A 22,542-nucleotide genomic window follows, 5' to 3' on the forward strand; every position below is an offset into this window, starting at 1 on the left:
CAGGCTAAGTGGACTTGGGCCATCCCAGAGAGATTATGACAAGGAAACTTCCCTGCCCGCATCCGAAATTGAACCAGAGACTTCAAAAATTCCATCCATGCACAGTTACGGACGTTATGTTAAGTCGTTACATACAGGATGAAAATTATCGAAGTACACGAAGTGAAATCGACGTGTCTTCTGAACAGTTTGCGTTAGGACGTTCAATCTGCAGGGTTGGCCGCGTTGCGTGATAGAAATTAGTATGCGTATGCGCTTTGGTTTATCGACGAAGCCCACTTTCATTTGGATTGGTTCGCCAATAAACAAAATTGGTTCATTTGTGTGAGTGAGAATCCGCCTTTCGCGATCGAGAAGTCTCTTCACCCTCGGCGGGTGACTGTGTAGTGTGCAACGTCCAGTCATGGAATAGTCGGTGCGATATTTCTTGATGGTACGGCAACCCCAAAACCTTTGTTAACCTGAGAATAGCCATTCAGGAAGTCGTCGACACCAGCGGGACATGTAGTATTTCGCTATTTGTCTGCGCCACATAATCACCAATGATGGAAGGCATATCGAACAAGTCAGCACCTTAGTCCGAATACCTGTAGTGACGTTTACATGTTGAGTAAAGTGCGTGCACGCCGTAATTTGTAACTAATATACTTTTTTCATGTAGCTCAATAATTGTCACCCTGTGCGAGTGTGATGGAGCCACATCCATCGCGTACTTGGGAATAGAAAAACAGTCTAAATAGTAGTGACTCATTAATACACATTTAAACTAACAGCCTAGGGAAACGTGACAGCCTAATGGAGGCTGTGCTTCTCACCCAGAAGAATCCAACTGGTGGTCAGTAATGTTCACATAACACAGGTGATAATAGTGGATTTCAGATGGATAAAATGACTGTCTTAAGAGTTCACAAAAGTGATAATCTTAAAGCATACAGCTAATAACTGCTGCCGCGAAGGCGCTGGAAACTGAGTAGCGGTGTTGGTTGTGCAGGTAACCTGCTGGTCATAGTGGTGGTGACCATGTCGCGCCGGCTGCGCTCCATCACCAACTTCTTCCTGGCGAACCTCGCCATCGCAGACCTCTGTGTCGGCCTCTTCTGCGTCTTCCCACACCTCTACCTGCAGCTCTACAACGAGTGAGTACCCGGTCAGGAACTATACTTCGTATAGACGCATGCTCAACACTTCAGCGTTGTGCTTGGCTATTATTTCTGTTACCTTATGAACTTTAATTTGTGTGAGCATTTGTAATAGTGATATGTCTTATTAACTTATTTAAAGAAATTCCGACTACTGAAGAACACGCCCGGGTTCCCGGGTTCGATTCCCGGCGGGGTCAGGGATTTTCTCTGCCTCGTGATGGCTGGGTGTTGTGTGCTGTCCTTAGGTTAGTTAGGTTTAAGTAGTTCTAAGTTCTAGGGGACTGATGACCATAGATGTTAAGTCCCATAGTGCTCAGAGCCATTTGAACCATTTGAACTGAAGAACACAGAGGAATAAATAGTGTTGTGAGAAGTTTTGTCCTTCAAGGTTTACAATATTGGCAAATCCTGAATAAATCCGAAATCTGAGTCGTATTGAATACACATCTTCTCCTACCAAACATCGCGGCAACATGTAGCTGTAATAGGCCTTAACTTAAGTCATACGGTTACAGATTTAGAGACAGCACAGCTCCAAGAAGGGTAAAAAAAATACAACCAACACGACGAAAACTAATGGGTTTTCGCTGTTTCCCTTTGAAGCATGTGTATGACATATGATGGCACATTGCCAAAGTCAGCAAATGGAGGACAGATACCGTAGCTAATGTTGTTTAGATTACTTTCTGCAACCTGATGTCGAACAACATCGACTGTCCTTGGCAATCGCACCAGCCTCATTTTCTTAGTTTCTGTGTTAGGCCCTTCTAGGCAAGTTCCAATTTCTTCCTACATCTTTAATTGGTCCCATATTTCCTTCTGGTATACCTTCGTTGTTTTGTAGTTTTCAGTTTTCCTTTCTATAGACCACTTTTCGTTAGTTCTTCTTCTATTATGTTGTTATTTTTCCATGTCGTTTTTCACTTCTTGAACAAATATGGATGCTGACCTCTTTTCCTCTAGATATTTTAAGATTATTTTGATTAATTTGTAGTCATCCATTGTCTATGCCCAAAGAATAGTAATCCCCTCTTCCTTATGGTTTCTGATACATTATTTATATTGTTATAACATTTGATGTTACTTTTTAAATTACAAAATTCTGAAGAACCTAATATTTTCTTTCGAATTCTTTTTTCCTTTTTATAATAATTCAAGTCAATACTTCAGTGCAAAGCATTCGCTAGCTTGTAGGCATTCCAATTTCACTACTGTGTTGTAATTTGTTATTTTTACGTTTTTAGAACGGTAGTATTTTCACTTGTACTCTTAATTATAACGAGAGCACATCTTGTGAATCCGTTCCTCTGCAGAAGATGTTCATAAATTATTGTCATGGCTTGTTTCTACTAAATATTCGATTTCTTACCATTTCATTTGGATAAACGTCTATGCTTTAAACATTTAGATCATTTATCCTATTCATCGTAAATTTTGTTCCCTCTGCTGACGTTCATTGGTATTTTGGCTGTGTTTCCAGGAGGCTGTCTTCTGTGGCATTTGTTGCTGGATTGCAGAAAATTTTGTAGAATCATGGGTATATTTTCTCGTTTTTGAAAAAAAAACCTTATTCTTCTTCCCAAGCATCAGTGGTAATGTTTTGTGAATATTTTCTTCTTTCAAGATTCTCACACTTTTTTCCTTGACATAATGGAAAAGGAATGGAGAAACGTGAAGCTCGGAAATGGAGTTTGCAGTTGCCTTATGCAACGCATAGGCTCTTTATGTTCCGAGAATGTCCAACATCGGCAATATGGGGTTCTGGGAGTAGCGTTGGAAACCTTCAAGACTAACATTAAAGGAGAAGCACCTTGCAGGTGCTCTGAATGCGAAATTCTTGCTAAAAACTGGCTAACGAAGAGTAATGGATATTGTCTGAAACATGCAGAGACTAAGCTTCTGTACCACTGTGTGTCAGAAATAAAATAAAATACAATACTTATAGACACACCAGGACTGAAAGGTATGGGAGGTATGCCACTGCTAGGTGTGGCCTCCTATGTCGATAAAACGGTCGTTGCTCCTACTTAAGTATCTTTTGTACATGTTAAATGTAATAGCTAAATGTAAGTTTGTTAAGCTGTCATATAGGAATAAATGCTGACAATAAGAAGAATCTAAGTAAAGCAAAATATCTGTAGAATATTCTAGGCGATGAAATTTTCCAAGCCTTATAGTTAAATGTTGTGTCTACTGGGTGAATTCAACACACAAATAGTCAAATAGATTGACAGGAAATACTTGGGGAATGAATTACACACGAAACAACAAATAAAAGTAACTTAGGACTGATTAATCTCCTTAAATCATCTCAGCTGATATGTATGTCAGATTTATTCAAGAAAGTTGCAAGAAAAGAGGAGATCTGAACACCTCCTCATCTGATTTGAAAATTCCTGATATACCATGTAACGACATCTAAAATAAAAATGGGGAAACTAAGAACGTCAAAGTAGCAAGAACTGTACTAGGAAATGGTAAATTTGACTCTCATCACTACGATCCTAAAATAAATCCTAACCTTCTGCTCCGGAAAGTCAAAAGCAAGCGAAACTATTTATTATATTACTGGATAAGCAACAGAAAAGTTTCAAGAGAAAATTAAAATAATAAGTCATAGTAACTGGCAAACACTGTCCAAACAAATTAACAACAATCCTTTCAAGGCGTCTTCATTTTTCTTCAGTCTGGCTTCCATAATCAACCGCAACATCAGAACTGCCTATCTGGTGCCTTTACCTTTTCTAAAGCCAAACTGATCCTCATCTGAAACAACTTAAATTTTTTTCATTATTCTGCTTGTTATTTTTGTCGGCAACTCGAACTGTTAAGATAATTGTACGGTATTCCTCGAACTTGCCGGCTCTTGCGATCTTCGTATTTGTGTGAATGACGTTTTTTTTCCGAAAATAAGATAGCATGTCGCCAGACTCATACATAATACACACCAATGTGAATTACTGTTTCGTTGCCACATCTGTCAATGCTTTCAGAAATTCTGACGGAATGTTGTCTATCTCTTCTGCCTTATTCGATCGTAAGTTTTCCAAAGCACATTTAAATACTGATTCTAAAATCGGATCACCTATCTCTTCCGTATCTACTTCTTTTTCTTTTCCTATCTCGACATTAGACAAGTGTTTCGCACCTTAGAGGCCTTCAATGTACTCCTTACACCTATCCACACTCACCTCTGCAATTAACGGTGGAATTCCAATTTTACTCTTAATGTTACCATCCTTGTCCTTCTGACTATCATTACTTGTATACTTGAAAAAAGAGACAGCATTGGTCGTATATTTTTTACTATTGCTGTCTCTTTTTTCAAGTATACCTCTTATCTGGTCGTAGTGCACAAGACAACATGGAGTCGCCAATCAATATCATTACTTGTTCTATTTCTTCACATTTTTCCTTCAGACATTTCGCCTTATCTTCCCTGCACTTCTCATTTATTTCATTCCTAACTGACTTGTATTTATCATTCCAGAACATTTTTGTACTTCGTTGTTTCATCGATCATCTGAAGTATTCCTACTGTTACCCGAGGTTTTCTTCGCTGTTACCATCCTTGTAACTATATTTTTCATTCAACTTCTGTGATTACCCTTTTTAGAGATGTCGTTCCTCTTCAATTGAATTGCCTACAAAGCTATTTCTTATCGCAGTATCTATAGCCCTGGAGAACATTAAGTGTACCTCTTCATTTCTTAGCATTTCCGTATCTCACTTCTTTGCGCATTGATTTTTCCTGAGTAGTGTCTTATACTTTAGGCGATTCGTCATCATTCCTAAATTGTGGTCTGTATCTCCTCCTCGGTACGTCTTACAATGCATATCTGATTTCAGAATCTCTGCCTGGTCATGATGTAATTAAACTCGATTCTCTCCGTATCTCCCGGTCTTTTCCAAGTTTACCTCCTCCTCTTGTGATACTTGAACAGAATATTTGCTGTTACTACCTGAAAGTTATTGCAGAACTCAATTAGTCTTTCCCCTGTCTTGTTCATATTACTAAGCTCATATTTTCCTTTAACCCTGTTTTCTACTCCTTCCCCTACAACTGCATATTATTGCCGGCGTTGGTTTGCTGTCGATTCTGATGAGAACAAGCCTACCAATGAGTTTTTCACAGTAACTCACTCTCTGCTCTATCTTCCTATTCATAACGTCTCCTACTCCCCTTTTACCATTTCCTCTGCTGTAGATATTACCCTAGTTTCATCTGATCAGTATTCCTTGTTTTCTTTCCATTTCAGTAACCCCCACGATATCTAGGTTGAGCCTTAGCATTTCCCTTTTCAAATTTTCTAGCTTCCCTATCATATTCAAACTTCTGACACTGCACGCCCCGCCAAGTAGAACGTCATCTTTTGTTAGGTTATTCAATCTGTCTCATAGTCACTTACCCCTTGGCAGTACCCTGCCGGAGATGCGATTGAGAGACTAGTCCAAGAGAGGTCATAATGATACTATTTCAATTACAGACCACATCTATGGTCTATACACACACTGCCCCTTTAATGCAGTGGTTTCCAGTGTTTTCAGCATCCTAATGCCTTTGATCAGTTCTGATTCTTCCGCCGTTCGGGAAAATTTCCCACCCCAGAGGATAGGGAGTGCCCTGAACCTCTATCCGCTGCTCTACCCATTTTTAGAAGGCCTTTGGCAGAGTGAGAGTGACTTCTCATGGACGAATTCATCAGTCGCCATCTGACAATGTTTATTCAAAATTTATGTGGCGGCGGGTTTCGAACCAGGGATCGAGGACATTTTGATTGGTAATCAAAGACGCTATCCATAGCCGCTGGTCCTGTCCTAGTATTTACATAAGAGGCTCCCTTGTCACCGATCAGAAAATGGCAGTACGTGGCCGAAACTGGACATTTCTATGCAAGATTTTTTAATAAATCACATTTCAATTACGGTCGCACAGTCTTCGTGTTTTTAAAATACTCGTTTTAATGTTCTGAAAAAAAGACTTTCTACACTTATTAGGAAAGCGAATAAATTCCTTAAAATAGTAAGAGTAAGAGAAGTGTTCAGACTGATATTTAAATTGCAATTAACATCTAGCTTTGATTATATTACTATTGAATATGCGAGCTACTTACATTGGTAAAGCTCTTCCTTGATGACGGGTCGTACTTCAAGTCACTTAGTTTGTCGTTGATGGACTGGCATGTGGGGAGGGCCTCATGACTGTCTGTGTAGTAGTTTTCGTGGGATCGCATATAATATGCCGTGCATCATCTGTATGCTACAATAAGAAATGAACTGATGACCAACTAAGAAACTGCACCTTTAGTTGTACTTTGGGAAACGTAATTAAATCGCTCTAATACGCAAGTAACTAGTGACAAAACTGAAAAAAAAAAATGGAACTGCCATCTTTTTTGATAATTTTGAAGTAAAGCTTACTTAGAATATTCACGCAATAATGAGCTTATGGCATTGTTGGCCGGGAGGCCCCATCCGGGGAAGTTCGACCGATGAGTGCAAGTCTTATTTCAGTCGACGCCACACTGGGCCACTTGTGTGCCGGTGATGAGGATGAAAAGATGAGGACAACACAACACCCAGTCCACGAGCGGAGAAAATCCCCAACCCGGCCGGGAATCGAATTTCGGGCCAACTGTGTGGGAGGCAAGTTCGGAACCAGCCAGCTAAGCACGCAACCCACGTCATAATAATTTTAGCCCTTTGTAGCCAAAAATACTTTTATGCAAGAAAATGAAACACCTACGTCCGTCCTTATGATGTCATTTATTGTATGGCTACCTAAGGCTTGAAGATGGTGATCTGAAGCACCGAACTGATAGCCAAACAATAAATGCCATCGTAAGGTCCGCTGTAGCTGTTTCATTTTCTTACGTAAGAGAACGGCCGAGGTCCCCCAGACTCCCCATCACAGGGAGGGACATACAAAAAATACTTTTGGCCAAAAAAAGGAACTCTCACAAAATTATTTTAGCTCTCTGCAACATTAAGAAGAGATTTTTAAGCAAATACCTTTTTCAGTAACCTCTGTACCTTTTTTACGCATACTATGATCCAGTAGCACAAAGAGAACTCTGTTCTACACTGAAACTCTGAAGGTGACCATATTTTTTTCAAACAGATTCAGAATAATTACACAGTGTACTCCTGAAGGAATGGTCAGAGTTCAGGGGCTTTGTAGGAATACCATTCGAAGCAAAAAAGTGTTGAAAACATAGGGTCTGAGATGGAATGGATGAACACTTCTTCATCATCGACATTTTGAGACAAATCTCTTGTACTGCAAGCTCGTTACTTTCCATATTTTGAGAGGTGGCAGTACGAACCAAAAGAAGGAAAAAATACAGTACACATGAGCTTTAAAGTGCATACCTTAAGAGCTGTCAGCACTTGTTCATCTTCGCTACTGCGAAATAGATCTGTTCTAATGAACAAGTGCCCGTACCTCGTAAGGTACGCGTTTTAGAGCCCGTGTTTGTTAGACATTTTTCCTTATATTAGTCCAGACAACCTCCTCCCAAGATAAGGAAAGCAAAGAGCTTGCAGTAGCAGAGATTTTTGTCACAATATTGAGTATAAAGAAGTGCTCACAGCTCTTAAGGTATTCATCTCAGAGCAAGTGTTTACTAGACTTTTCTGCTTCGAATAATCGTTCGTGTCGTTTCCTTGAATACTGACTATTCTTTCTGGGACTTATACTACTACAAGCCCTGGCTAATTTTGTGAAATTACAATTAGCATTTTGTGAAATTACAATCAGCGTAACCACAGCAAAATTGTACGGATAATTCTTACATTAAATGTTACATACTTTGTATGTTGCTATTTGTAATATGTGATACGGCTGTGTTTTATGTGCTTGCATGGTCCAGGAAGAAGAAAGAAGCTTTACCTTACATTTCTTAGTTATTGTTTGATTCTCCATACTAAACCGTTCATGTAAGTTTAAAATAACATTGAGATCTGCAATTTTGATACGAAAATGGAGTTACGGAGATTGTTTTCCGCTCTGAGAATTTTAAGTTGTCTGAAAAGACGGGAATAATAAGTTTACGTATATAGCCCTCTCCCTTAAACACACACACACACACACACACACACACACACACACACAGACACACACACACACAGAGAGAGAGAGAGAGAGAGAGAGAGAGATGGAGAGAGAGAGAGAGCGAGAGAGAGAGAGAGAGAGAGGTACACAAACGGGGGAATGATCTCCCGTACACGTATTTGAAAAAAAAAAAAAAAAAAAAAAACACGTAGTCACATTTCAGCGTGAGAAAATCAACAGTTGAAAATTAAAAAAAAAAATTAAAAATGTAAAGTAAGTTGCCGAGAAATCGCCCGATACCCATAAACGGAGGCACAAAAGGATTTTCGGGTTTTCACGAAAGGGCTTGCAGGAGCACATTTATGAGCGGTGTTTCCGGAACATATTTTTTCTCAGTCTGCATGAAACCCCATTTCAGGGAAACGTAACGTAATGAAAGAACGAAATAACCATTTATATTCACCTTGAGAAAGATTGGTGGTGCTGGAAATATGGAAGTAGCGGAGCGTGATGCGTGCGTATTCCGCCACTCACTGACATGATTTGTGCTAGCGCCGGGTCACGGCCTGCTGGAAGCTTTTCCAGTCGGTTCCGATTCAACGACGTTGCTTCACCACACGAGAGTAAAAGGTTCTCACAACCGTATTTTTAGAACTCACCGCCAATCAATAGGTGTAGGAGTCTAACACATTCAAAATTAAGAGGAAAATAAATTACAGCCCTCGTTTATTACTACATAGTGCTTTTTGGGAACATTTAATCTTTTCGTTTCCTCAGGCATTGGGCTATTAGCTTAGTTTAATACTAATGACGCTGTTCGTTTCCTGTCTGTCAAAAAGCGTATCTGTAGTATATGTTTCCTTAGCTTTCATCAGTGATCAGTACGAATGAGATGAATCCTAAGTAAGTGATTTACCATTTCATTCTATAGAAATATTTTCAAGCTCTCATGCTTTATATTTTAAATTTAGATCTTATTTCTCTACATCGTATCCAGGCACTTTGCTAAACTAATAACAATTCACTTACGTGCTCTGTAAATTAATGACTTCTATTTCGTTAGTTCGACGCCTTACTTTACACACCTAAGCGGAAACTTCTTAACATTCTCTCTTCCTACATTTTTCCTTAAATTTCTCTGAAGTTTACTGTTAATTAATCGATTCATTCAGTTCTAATTTCAGCATAACGTGCAATTTGTGACGCTGAATTAATTCACCTTACCATTTGTTTATCCGCAATAACTATTGTATTTGTAACGTACGCTCCACCTAACTTACATCTTGGGTGGGCTGAGCAAATTACCTGTACTATTTCCGACTCAACACATGGGTTAAGGGAACGATTGGTTTCAAGTAGGCATCTAGCTGCAGAATCAAATTCGAAAAGGAAGATGGCAAGCTCTTCAAAATCAGCCTCGAAAACTGCTATGGGGGCTACTTAGGAAAATCCTAAAGAGAGCGATGGTATAGACTTAATGACTCGGGACTACAAAGAAGACAGTATTCCAAAGAGTGAACATAAAATAAAATTGTAATTTATGAGTGGTGGTGGTGGTTAGTGTTTAACGTCCCGGCGACAACGAGGTCACTAGAGACGGAGCGCAAGCTCGGGTTAGGGAAGCATTGGGAAGGAAATCGGCCGTACCCTTTCAAAGGAACCATCCCGGCGTTTGCCTGAAACGATCTAGGGAAATCACGGAAAACCTAAATCAGGATGGCCGGAGGCGGGATTGAACCGTCGTCTTCCCGAATGCGAGTCAATTTATGGGACGAAGCTGACAGACAAGATTGTGCTACCTACAAAGGAATTATACTAATGCTGCACACCGTACCAAACATATTTTGGAGGATGTTGGATGTAATAGCTAGGTACAGATATAAAAACTGATCATAAAAATAGTACTAGTTTAAACAAGTTGAAATACTGATAACGTAAGAGAAGAAGGTAAAACTCCACGGAAGTGTGGAAAAATATCGTGAAAAAGGGGTCAGAGACGAAACATCACAAGGAGGGTAACCGTGTTGATTTGTCCGCACCCTTAGCTGAGAAGTCAGCGCGTCTGAGTGCCAAGCAGCGGCCCTGGGTTCGACTACCAGCCAGGTCGTGGATTTTCTTCACTCAGGGCCTAGGTGTTGTGTTGTTCTCGTCATTATCTGATCATCATCGACTCAGAAGTAGCTGAGTGTGGCGTAAGCTGAAAAGACTTGCAAATTGGTTGCCGAACTTCCTCACGTGGGGACTCCCGGCAATCAATGCCACACAATTATTTCATTTCAGTTTGGATTATACTAGAAAAATGAACAAACGATGAGTTCTTTGTATTCCGCCAGATAATGGCAAAACAGTGAAAGGGCACATGATATTCATAGATTTAGGTCAGGAAACATGGAGATGTATGGGAAGTAGCTAGTGCTGAAGAAATATGTGCGTCTCATACAAAACTTATATGAAATGCCAGAAAGAGTTTACATACAAATGTAGACTTGGAATAATTAATACCAGTTCGTGTTTGCTTGAACGATGGATCATTGCTTAGCCCCTAATTTTTTGATTTACTTGAGGACATCTTGTCAAGGGAACTGGAGAACAAACCGCAATGCTACTAAGCTGCACACTGTTTGCACAGTCAGTTAGTTGCTTCCATTTTCCGTGGATCAGTTTTACGATTACTTGTAATGATGCATGCCGGATCATTTTACATTCACATTGAACTCATATGTAATTGTGGCTACATTATGACCATTCACAATTGTTACCTTTCTTCCCTTTTTTTAAATACGGTTTTGAGTAACTAACTCCTATCCACTACCTTTTACACAACACAAAAATAGGGATTCTTCTACGATCTAGAAGAAGTTGTCAAGGAGAAGCTTTTTCAGTTAGTTTTAAAATTTATGTTTCATTTCTGTTAGACATTTTATATCATGTCTCAAGTGAACAAACATTTTTGTGGCAGCGTGGTTCATCCTTTTTTGTGCTAAAGTCAATCTAAATATTTCTTCTGAAATTGGAATTATGTTAACATTGTTCCTTCTGAATTGTAGTGGTTTAAATACAACAAATTTCATGAGGGAAAAAATACACCATGAGGCAGTAGTCGAAATGTCTAACTTCGTAAAAATATGTCTACAATATTATCGTGGGTGAGCGCCACATATTATTCTTACAGAACTTTTTCAGTAATGGGCATTTCGTTCATAATGCTGAGTTACCACAGAACGTTAATACATGTGACAGTACTGAATGAAAACACCAGTTCTTCTGACGAAGTATGTATTTCTTGATTGATTACAATACTAGTATCAATCGCAAAAAGAACTAATTCTGCCGCTTAAAATATGAAAAACGATAGTGGACCCAAGATTGACCATTGTGTCACCCTATAAGTGATTTCTCCCCAATCGCCGGCCGGTGTGGCCGTGCGGTTCTAGGCGCTTCAGTTTGGAAACGCGTCACCGCTACGATCGCAGGTTCGAATCCTGCCTGGGCCATGGATGTGTGTGATGTTCTTAGGTTGGCTGGGATTAAGTAGTTCTAAGTTCTAGGGGACTGATGACCATAGATGTTAAGTCCCATAGTGCTCAGAGCCATTTCTCCCCAATGAGAAGAATCTCTCCTGCTTACACTGCTTGTAGTTATCACTGTTAGCATTCAACCGCGATTCTTATACACATATTTTAACAACGCGTTTCAAGAGACAATGCTCTCATCATCAGGTTGTAAAGTCTATGTCATGAAAGTAAACGGACTAAAAAGACAAAATACCATCACAAACAGTTGGGAAGTCCATATAGTAAAACAGAATTAAAAGTATGTCGGACTGTGGGTCCTCGTCTTACATTGAAGTTGTTGACACAAGTCGATGGTCGTCCCATAGCTACCAAGTACGCTGTCGCACTGTGCCGGCTCGGGAGCTGTTGTGGACTGACGTGCCTAGGTGTTGTGGCGTGGTTACAGCCGTGTGCTTGACAGTAACGCTATGCTATTGGGCGCCTTATTTCCTTATTGCATTGGTCTGCCATCGTTAGCCTCTAGCAACTCCGTCAGTGACATGCTACCAACTTAAAGTCGCATACCTACCCTAAAATAATTCTAAAAACCCGCTAAAAAATCTCATTTCTTTAAAATTATCTTGTGCATTTAGAATATTGCTTTGTTTCTTTTCATGGATAGCTATCTCGAATTCCTCTAGTAAATCAAGTTTCCTCCCTTTCTTTTCTACATGCAATATTTCCACGTTATCTTCTATGCTATTAAGGGGATGGCCTGTTTCATATATATGGTTCGCAACAGCTGATTTGTCATAATTTCCTAACCTGAACGCATCTTTATGTTCTTTATACCGGATCGCGAATGATCTTCCTGTCTGCCCTATGTGTTTTGCATCACAAGTTCTGCATTGAATCTTATAAACTCCCGATCTTTCAAACTTATTTCTCTTCTCGCTAATATCGTGCTTAAGGCTATACCTCACTAGGTTACTAGTCTGAAAAGCTAATTTAACATCGTATGGCTTAAAAATATTTGCTATCTTTTGTGAGACCCGTAGTATGGCATCGTGATAATTTTCTCTTTCTCTCCATCAGGTTTTTTCTTTTTGCGCTTATTACTTTTCCGTAACAGTTTTTTAACCATATCTATTCTGTAGCCGTTATTCATCGCTATTCTCTTAACGGTATTAATTTCAGTCACCCTATCTTTTTCGCTCATAGGTATATTGACTGCCCTATGCACGAGATTACGGAAAGCAGCTTCTTTATAAGCCTGCGGATGGCATGAATCATTCGGGATCACGGCATCAGTCGTAGTTTGTTTTCTATAAACGGAGAACGCATGTTTGATGCCCTGCTTTTTTATATTCAGGTCCAGGAACTGTAGACAATTGTCAGTTTCATACTCCACGGTAAATTCTATTTTATTATGTGCGTCGTTGAACTTTTTTACTATTTCCTCAATGTCCTCACGGGAACCATCGACAAGTAACAGAGTGTCGTCAACATAACGTTTGTAATAAACAATTTTATCCATAATGTTATCGTCAGAATTTAGAACTTTATCTTCAAGGTCGTTGATAAAAATGTCCGCCATTGTTCCTGAAATACTGGACCCCATGGCTAACCCATCGTCCTGAATATAAAATTTGTTATTAAACGTAAAATAATTAAAACTTGTAATGAGCTGTAGGAGTTCAATAAATTCAATTGTCTCTTGCGTTTAAATTTTACCGTAGTTAAGGAAATTTCTCCTAATGATTTCTATAGTTTCGTTAACCGGAACACTGGAGTATAAGTTCTTAACATCCAACGAAATCAAACGGAAGTGTCAGTGACTTTAATTTCACCTATCATGGTCATACTACCACGCACCGAATAGTTATTTTTATACACGTAAGTCTTTTTCAGAATTTGGTTCAACAATTTCGTTATTTTATATGCTGGACTATTTCGACCGTTAACAATCGGACGAACCGGATGCAGATATTTATGTATCTTCACCTGTGATCTTAATTTGGGGGCCGTTGGATTCATGATAACACATCTTATTTTCTCAGCTTCTGTCAGCAGGAAGTGTGTGCGTTTAAGAACATTTTTTAGTTTAATTTGGAAATTGGCTGTTATGTCTTTCGGAATTTCCGTAATGCCATTTTTAACAAAAAACGCTAAGGTCTTCGAAACGTACTCCTCCTCTTTTAATATTACGACCGTATTCCCCTTATCCGCTTTTGTGGCAATAGCTTTCACTTCATTAAGTTTTTTATTTATAGAATCGACAGTTAGTCGGTCTGCTCTAGTCTCATGATTAGCACTACTTCACTTATTTAGTTCGTTTTTTACTATTTTATGTAGCTTATGACCGACATGCCCGGTTTCATTATTATTTAATTTGGCAATTTCTGTTGTCATTTTAGTGAGGGCAATTACTTCTTTCGCGATCTTCTTGTTAAATGACAGCTCAATATTAAACTTTAATGCCTTATTTAACATTTCTACTTCTGTATTATCAAATGCAATATCCGTTTTGTTAACCACCCGTGGATAAAAGTCTAAAGACGAAAGGCTTTGTAGTTGATCTTTTCCATCTTCGCGCGTGTTATTGCTTAATTTACGAAGTTTTTTATCTTGTTTTTCTTTTTTCTTTATAAACTCCTTCTGTAGTATTTTGTGAAGTCTACATGTAACCTCTTCCCATACGTTCACCGGTAATATTTCCTTGACCTTAGTCTCTGCTTGAACTATTTGTTTTTTAATTAAGTCTTTCTTTTTATAGAGATATTTAATATCTGCGCGTAGCCAAAACTTTTTTGCTTTTTCAACAGCTAGTCGTCCCGCCCATGACTTGCGATCACCAAGTTTCAACTTCACGTAATTCGGGATAACATGATGTGATTCTTGAGTTTCTCCCGGCGTATTTGATAGTCAAAATATCCACGGGTGTGCTGCTGGTCTACAGTGTCCAACGGGCACAATATTTCGGCGATCATACATGTCGCCATCATCCGGTGAACTGACGGACTGAGCTCCTGTGAACGTGCCGGCACGGAGATCCGTACGCTATGGCTGCTCAGAGGGAACTGGGTTCGGTCGCGGCGGCGGCCGATTTAAATACCCTCCGCCCGCGGCGCGCTCCCTCCGCCGTCCGTGCCCCGCGCCATGGTCGCGCGGTGGAACAGATTGCGGCGGCGTCTGAGATGACGTCGGAGTGATGGCTCTGTCCGCCGTGGTCGTCACAACTATACGTTTGCTCGATTTACTCTTGATTAACCCGATCGCTGGTTCCCAAGCCTTGCTAAGATTATAGCCACAGTCACAGTTTATGAGGACGCAGAGAGTCTACCCCAGGAATTGGAACATCTGAGAACTGTATTTCGAAAAAATGGGTACTCAGAGTGGCAGATTCAACGTGCTCTCCGCCCAACCACTGCAGCACAACCTTTTGAGATGGATGAAGTCACGAGGGAGGAGGTAGGCACTGCAATTATTCCATACACAGGCGCACTCTCGGGGAAAAACGCTCGCATTCTGAAGAAACACCGGGTCGGAACTGTGTTTTGTCCTCCAAATAAAACTCGTGCACTGGTGGGGAGCGCCAAAGATGACCTCGGTTTGAGCAAGGCCGGCGTGTACCAGATTCCGTGTCAATGTGGCAAGTCGTATATTGGTCAGACGATGCGTACCGTCGAGGATCGATGCCGTGAACACCAGAGGCACACTCGTCTGATGTATCCGAGCAAGTCGGCGGTCGCTGAACATTGTTTGTCGGAAAATCACGCCATGGAATATGACCGCACGAGGATTCTGGTACAGACGTCGAGATATTGGGACAGCGTTGTTAGAGAGGCCATCGAAATTCGCACCAATGACGACCTCATAAACCGTGACTGTGGCTATAATCTTAGCAAGGCTTGGGAACCAGCGATCGGGTTAATCAAGAGTAAATCGAGCAAACGTATAGTTGTGACGACCACGGCGGACAGAGCCATCACTCCGACGCCGTCGCAATCTGTTCCACCGCGCGACCATGGCGCGGGGCGCGGACGGCGGAGGGAGCGCGCCGCGGTCGGAGGGTATTTAAATCGGCCGCCGCCGCGACCGAACCCAGTTCCCTCTGAGCAGCCATAGCGTACGGATCTCCGTGCCGGCACGTTCACAGGAGCTCAGTCCGTCAGTTCACCTGATAATGGCGACATATATGATCGCCGAAATATTGTGCCCGTTGGACACTGTAGACCGGCAGCACACCCGTGGATATTTTGACGGGATAACATGATTCTTCACACATTCTTTGTTAAAGTTTATGTTTGCGGCAGTTTATAATAACTTACGTCTTAAATTTTTGTATTTATACACTAACCTCAATGTCTCGCCTGACACTAACGATTTAATATAATCCATTATGGAGTCGAGGTAGCAGTTGTCGTTATACTGGTTATCACTGTTAGCATTCATTTTAGGGTAGGTATGCGACTTTAAGTTGGTAGCACGTCACTGACGGAGTTGCTAGAGGCTAACGACGGCAGACCAATGCAATAAGGAAATAAGGCGCCCAATAGCATAGCGTTACTGTCAAGCACACGGCTGTAACCACGCCACAACACCTAGGCACGTCAGTCCACAACAGCTCCCGAGCCGGCATAGTGCGACAGCATACTTGGTAGCTATGGGACGGCCATCGACTTGTGTCAACTACTTCAATGTAAGACGAGGACCCACAGTCCAATATACTTTTAATTCTGTTTTACTATATGGACTTCCCAACTGTTTGTGATGATATTTTGTCTTTTTAGTCCGTTTACTTTCATGACATAGACTTTACAACCTGATGATGAGAGCATTGTCTCTTGAAACGCGTTGTTAAAATGTGTATAAGAATCGCGGTTGAATGCTAACAGTGACAGCCAGTATAACAACTGCTACCTCGACTCCATAATGGATTATATTAAATTACACTGCTTGTATTGTAATGTATTACTTTCTTTATTCTTTCAGCTGAATATGACATTATCCAGTAGTGATCACGGCAAATACAAGCTGGCAATATGTTGTTATTTTGTCCTCGTTAAATTTCGTGAGTGAATGAGTCAACGGCATTCTCATTAGAGTAGATCTTCTGAAATCCAAACTGTGATTTACCGTGTAAGTTATTGTTGCCCAGGTGAACTATTACTTTAGAATACCAGAGTTTTACAAAAGTTGTGGAAAATAACGTCACTTGTGAAACGGGTCGATAGGTATTGGAACCTCTTATATCACTTATACAATAGCTTTACTAAATTTGTCAGTAAAAGTGCCCTGAAATGGTGATGAATTACATGTTTCAGAAAAGACAGTGCTTATCATACGAGAGCAAGTCTTTAATACTCTTTTGGAAACACCATCAAATCGATACAGTACGAGACTTATTTTATGAGAAAATATATAATTTTCTTGACATGAGGATATCGTTTTGTGAAGCATCAGCAAGTATGACGTACAGTGCTAGCGGAAAGATTGGAGACGAGCGTTAGGATATCACTCAACGGTGACAAGTACTAGAATTCTGCACCTTGAGATATATGTATGAATGCACATCATGGTAAAGTGATCTACGGAATAGGGAAGGAGTTCATGGGTCTCAGTTTGACAAAAACACAGAAGTTTAAGTCATTGTCAAAGAGAGGACGTATAAAGTACTCGTGAGACCATCACTGCCCTACAGAGTGACGCCATGAGCAAGTTTAAGAAATCAACACAAAAGAATAGATCTAGACAAGATGAAGATTGTGTGATAAATGTGCAAAGTCTGCAGAATTAACATAACAAATGCAAAAATCGATATATACGGCATGGGGGCTTAACTATTATTAATGAAAATACTTTTTAAATTTTTAGTAGCTGTCTGTCCGATTACGCAAGTCTCGTAAACGGTTGGCCCTGACTAGTATTATTACGCAATCTGACTGCATAGAACAACAACAAAGAATGAAATGAAAATTTTCGTTAACACAATTAATTAATTAAGTCCCCAGCAACTATAAACCTACGAAACCAAAGCACAAATGTAATGGTTCTGTGTGTGGGAGTGTGACTCAACGTACACATCTGGCACGGTTCTTCTTCAACAAGACAAGAAAATTCAAATACCATTTATACTGACGTGATAAAAAAAATTAGAAATACTATAATTGCGCAAGAAACCCAAAATTACACTCTAATACAAGAACACACGCCAGATGCTTTGTTGACTGAACCTGTAATGACGCATTATTCAGGACACTGAAATAATGAGAGAGAAAAGAAATTTTTTTTTTACCTTCGTTTATATTGATGAAAAGCACTCTAAACATTACAATCTCTCCACACCGACTCGTTACTATCACATCTAAACAAGAACCTTTCAGTCTCACATCTCAGCAAGCACTGACTCCCACGAGTTCTCACCAAGCACTGACTACTACGAGCTCTCCCCTAACACTGCCAGTGGAGGCGGCTGAATAATACTCTTTGGCGCAATCTCTGGCGCAGTGGCTCAGTGTAGCCACCTTTCAATACGCTGTCACCAAAATTGATGTTATTGCGAAGGAGGATACACGCGTGAATTTAATAGTCATTAAGATGCAAACTATGTTCCAGACGGTATGACTCCAGTAGCAGAGACATGTTATGAGATCAGAAACGCACTGCAAAAGTGGTGATTGAGAAGGTAGCAGAATGCTCCACGGGTAGAGCACAATGAAAGAGGAACCGGGTCAGACATATTCGAGGTGACCCGTGTTAGAAAGAACTGACGCAAAGGTGAAGTTCTATGTACTAATCATCATTTTCAGTTGATATGGCATCGAGTGCGTCAAACATTGTTTGTCAGAGCTATAACTGTAATTTATACACTATTCAGAAAAGTTCTCATGATATTAAAATTTCAAAAAAATTGCTTTTTACAAAAACAAAGTTATTTCACAAAATCGTCCAATTCTTCTTAAATTTAAATGAATACAAGTCTGGGATGCGACTACTTTTGTGCTTTCTAAAGAAGCACAAAACTGAAGTGGAACTTGCTGCACAAAAAGAATTTTTCTTACTCTTGATGCACATCATTAGCCGTGTCGTGTCCTCTTTCTTCAATGACGGCAGCACAGTGTCTCGACATACTTCGAATCAGCTGTCGAATTAAATCCTGTGGTATTTCTTGCCTCTCCCGTTATACGTCTCCCTGTACCTGCTGTAACATTTTTGTAGGATCTGCACGAGCCCTGGCGCTTCTCTTCAAATAATCCCATAAGTGCTCTATGAGGTTCAGGTGGCGACTATATTTTGGTTACTGTAGGACATTGATATTGTGTCGTCGAAGAAAATTATGGACTTAAGAATGCAACATGGTAAAGAGCATTATAGTGGACCAGTAGAAATTTTTCTCCAAGATCTTTGCCAAAGGTCGTACTTGAGGATCAAGCATTTCCCTGATGTACCTCTTCGGTGTTAAACCTCTGTTTTTACAGCTCTGTTCTAGTGTCCAATGTAATTCCTCTCACATCATTATAGTGCCCCCTCCAAAGGGACTTTGGCAACATCATAGCTTCCATATTACGATCCCTACGACTTCCGCACACCACGATACGACTGTCGTTTCCATGTAAGCTCACCCTAGTCTCGTTGCAGAGCTGCACTTTCCTCCAACGTCTTAACTGCCAATGTCTGTGGTCTTCAGCAAACTGCATTGCCCTTTCTTTATGTAATCTGGCTAAATGAGGAACATTATTCTACCGTCTGTACGTAAATTGATTTATGTGGAGTCTATTATGGATTTTTTGATCACTTAACTGCTGTGCAGCAGCTTGGAAAAAATCTTCTTGTAGTCCATGAGTTGTTTTTTTTTCTACGACACGAGAAATCGAAGTCAGCGATCATCAACAGCATTGTTTTCCTTCTACCACCCTAACCTTGCTCTCTTCGAACAGTATGCGGTTCATTGTATCTTTTCTGCAACTTGGATATTCAATTTCAACTTACACCATTTTATCTTGCTATATATCGCTGCCAATGATCTCCTCCAGAAGAGCTATTCCACGACTGACTTCCTCCGCTGCTAATTGTCCGTTACCCTCTTACCCAGTCTGTCACATAGCTCCACGCCATTGCGAAGTTCCATACTGTATCCCTAACCTGCTGCACGCTCCACACTCACTTTGTTTTACGTAATGCGTAAGTCAGGTCTATCTGTTTACATGGTAAGTCTCGAAGGCTAAGGATGATGTAAATGTGAGGATAATACGATATATTTGTCACTGGTAATGGAAATGCTACAATTTACATTATTTACACGCGTGCGCAAGACCTCAAAGTAGTGATAACCTTTTTATTTTTTACTTTTTTTTAATTATTTATTTTGTTTTTTTTTAGTGGTGTACAAATATTACGCGTGTCACAAAACTTTTTTATGATTTATGTCAAAGTGGAAGTCAAGAAGATAAATTGCGTAATGAATTGTCTTTATAACCGTTAGTATTAGGATTATTAATTCAAAATCTTAAATCACAGACTCTCTAAATACAAAATTGACGGTGTAGTTCCTCTGGCAAGGGGAACAGTCGATTTCCTTTCCTGCCCTTTGGTAATCCGAGATCGTGCTCCATTCCTAATAGCCTCTGCTCAACGAGACGCTGAACTCTAATGTTCCTCTCCTTAAATACTAAGCACCAATGTTCAAATGTGTGTGAGTCCTTAAGGGATCAAATTGCAGAGATCATCGTCCCTACTTTAACTTAAACTAACCTACATCAAGAACAACAAATATACCCATGCCCGAGGGAGGACTCGAACCTCCGGAGGGAGGGGCCGTACTACGAACAGACATAACGTTGCGTACGTGATTTTATAAGAAATCATCAACATAAATCCCAAATTTGGATATATCAATTGGTCCCGGCGGAGGTTCGAGTCCTCCGTCGGGCATGGGTGTGTGTGTGTTTGTCCTTAGGATAATTTAGGTTTAGTAGTGTGTAAGCATAGGGACTGATGACCTTAGCAGTTAAGTCCCATAAGATTTCACACACATATGAACATTTGATAGACCAATTATTTTAGAAGTTATTGTATACTTTGTGTTTCGTTACGTTGACAAACTGGACTGTCCAGTCACATTAACGTGATCACCAGTCAAAAGCCTGCGTATACAGCAGCGAGACGTGTAGGGAGAAAGAGAGGAGTTTCTGGAAGGTTGCGGCAGGGACGCGGAGCATGCTGACTCCAGTGCTGTGGCCAGCTGCGCTATGGTTCTCGGTTGAGCGTCCTTGGCCCGAACAGCCCGATCAAAGTGGTCGCACCAGTTCTCAGCTGGGCTTAAATCTGGGAGTTTGGAGGCCAGGGAAGTACAAGGAACTCATTCTGGTGCACGAACACTGCGAGAGTGTGACACGTTGCATTGACCTGCTGGTAGATGCCATCGTGCCGAAGAGAAACAAACTGCATGTAGGGGTCGACATGGTACCAAGGACAGATTCATGCTTGTGTAGATCCATTAACCCCTCTAGAACGACAAGATCAGTCAGGGAATGCCACAAAAACATTCCCCAAACCATGACGCTCCCTCCTCCGCTCTAGACCTTTCCGAAGATTGTTGCAGGATGTTTGCTTTCAAGCGCTTCATGTCGTCAACGGCCATCTGTACGAAGGAACATAAAACGTGATTAATCTGAAAAGGTCACCTATTGCCACTTAGGAGACATCCAGTTGGGGTACCGACGTGTAAATACCAACCTTTGTCGCCGATAAATAGCAGTCATCTTTGCTGCATGAACCAGGGACCTCCTGTGGTGGCCCAAATGCAGCAATTTTCACTGAACTGTCATTGAGGAGAAACATTTGGTGGTCCCTTGGTTCATCCGGGCAGTCAGTTGCTGGAGAGTTTTACGTGTATTCGTCCGTACACATCTCCGCAGCCGTCATTCACCTGTGCCCTCTATGGCCCGTAGTGCACCACATTAACTCGCCGCCAGTTTTGGATAGTGCCGATTCGCTATTCATGGTATACTTTAACCGCGGCGACACACGAATAGTTTACAAACCTCTTCGTTTCGGATATGCTTCCATCCTCGGTCCGAAAGCCCATGATCATGCTCTTATGGACGTCAGACGAATTGCTCCGTTTTCGTATAACTACAACGATTGCACCGTGTTCCGCGTAAACCCGAGTCACTTTACGTATACCCTTCACTGATACTGCTGCCACGTGCCTTCTGTGAGTGGTTACTGCAAATTGACATAAAAAATCGGCTTAAGTCAGAACAGTGTGACTGGACCTTGCAGTACGTTCTAAATTAAATGCGATATATTATTGTAATTGAGATGTCATATTACAGTTCGGTACATCAAATTCTTGTTAACATATCAAGAAATTGTATCATACAGTACGCTGAGAAGGTAGACGTCTCCGCCACAGCGTAGAATACTCTTATTTTCATCAATCCCGCCACATTCATAGGGTTCCGGGAAAATCGTTAGCATCACTTTTTGACCAAGAGTGGTACGTTCTGCGGAGACTCACTGAGCACATGGTGCGCTCTTCAAGCATATTTGTCAGACGAAAATAAATATCCGATTTGGACATTTTCCTTTTTCTTTTAGAAAAATAGTTGTTTTTCTTACGCCTGCTTCGCAAGAAGCGGCTCAACTGCTCCATAAAGGGCGTCCACAGGAAACGTTTATCGCAAACTGGCAAGCAAGAACGGTGTTGCTAAAATGCCGGCGCTCGCTGTCGTCCGAACAACAATAAAGTTGTTAAAGGTTTGCTCCTTTAACACATTTAAATATTTGTCTGGAGATAAGCATTAATTTAGTGAAGATTTCTTGAAAAGAACGTGGCCATCATACA

General features: G+C 40.7%; 1 protein-coding gene across 1 annotated transcript in view; it reads left to right on the top strand.

The window, feature by feature from the left end:
• Window positions 1-1,020: 1,020 nt before the first annotated feature.
• Window positions 1,021-22,542, top strand: part of LOC126484828 (trissin receptor-like) — a 192,578-nt gene continuing 171,056 nt past the window's right edge. The window contains exon 1 of the mRNA XM_050108424.1: window positions 1,021-1,136. Within this exon, the coding sequence (XP_049964381.1) occupies window positions 1,021-1,136 (116 nt within the window). The remainder of the gene's footprint in view (window positions 1,137-22,542) is intronic.

This window comes from Schistocerca serialis, chromosome 6, assembly GCF_023864345.2.
Source record: "Schistocerca serialis cubense isolate TAMUIC-IGC-003099 chromosome 6, iqSchSeri2.2, whole genome shotgun sequence".
NCBI lineage: Eukaryota > Metazoa > Arthropoda > Insecta > Orthoptera > Acrididae > Schistocerca > Schistocerca serialis.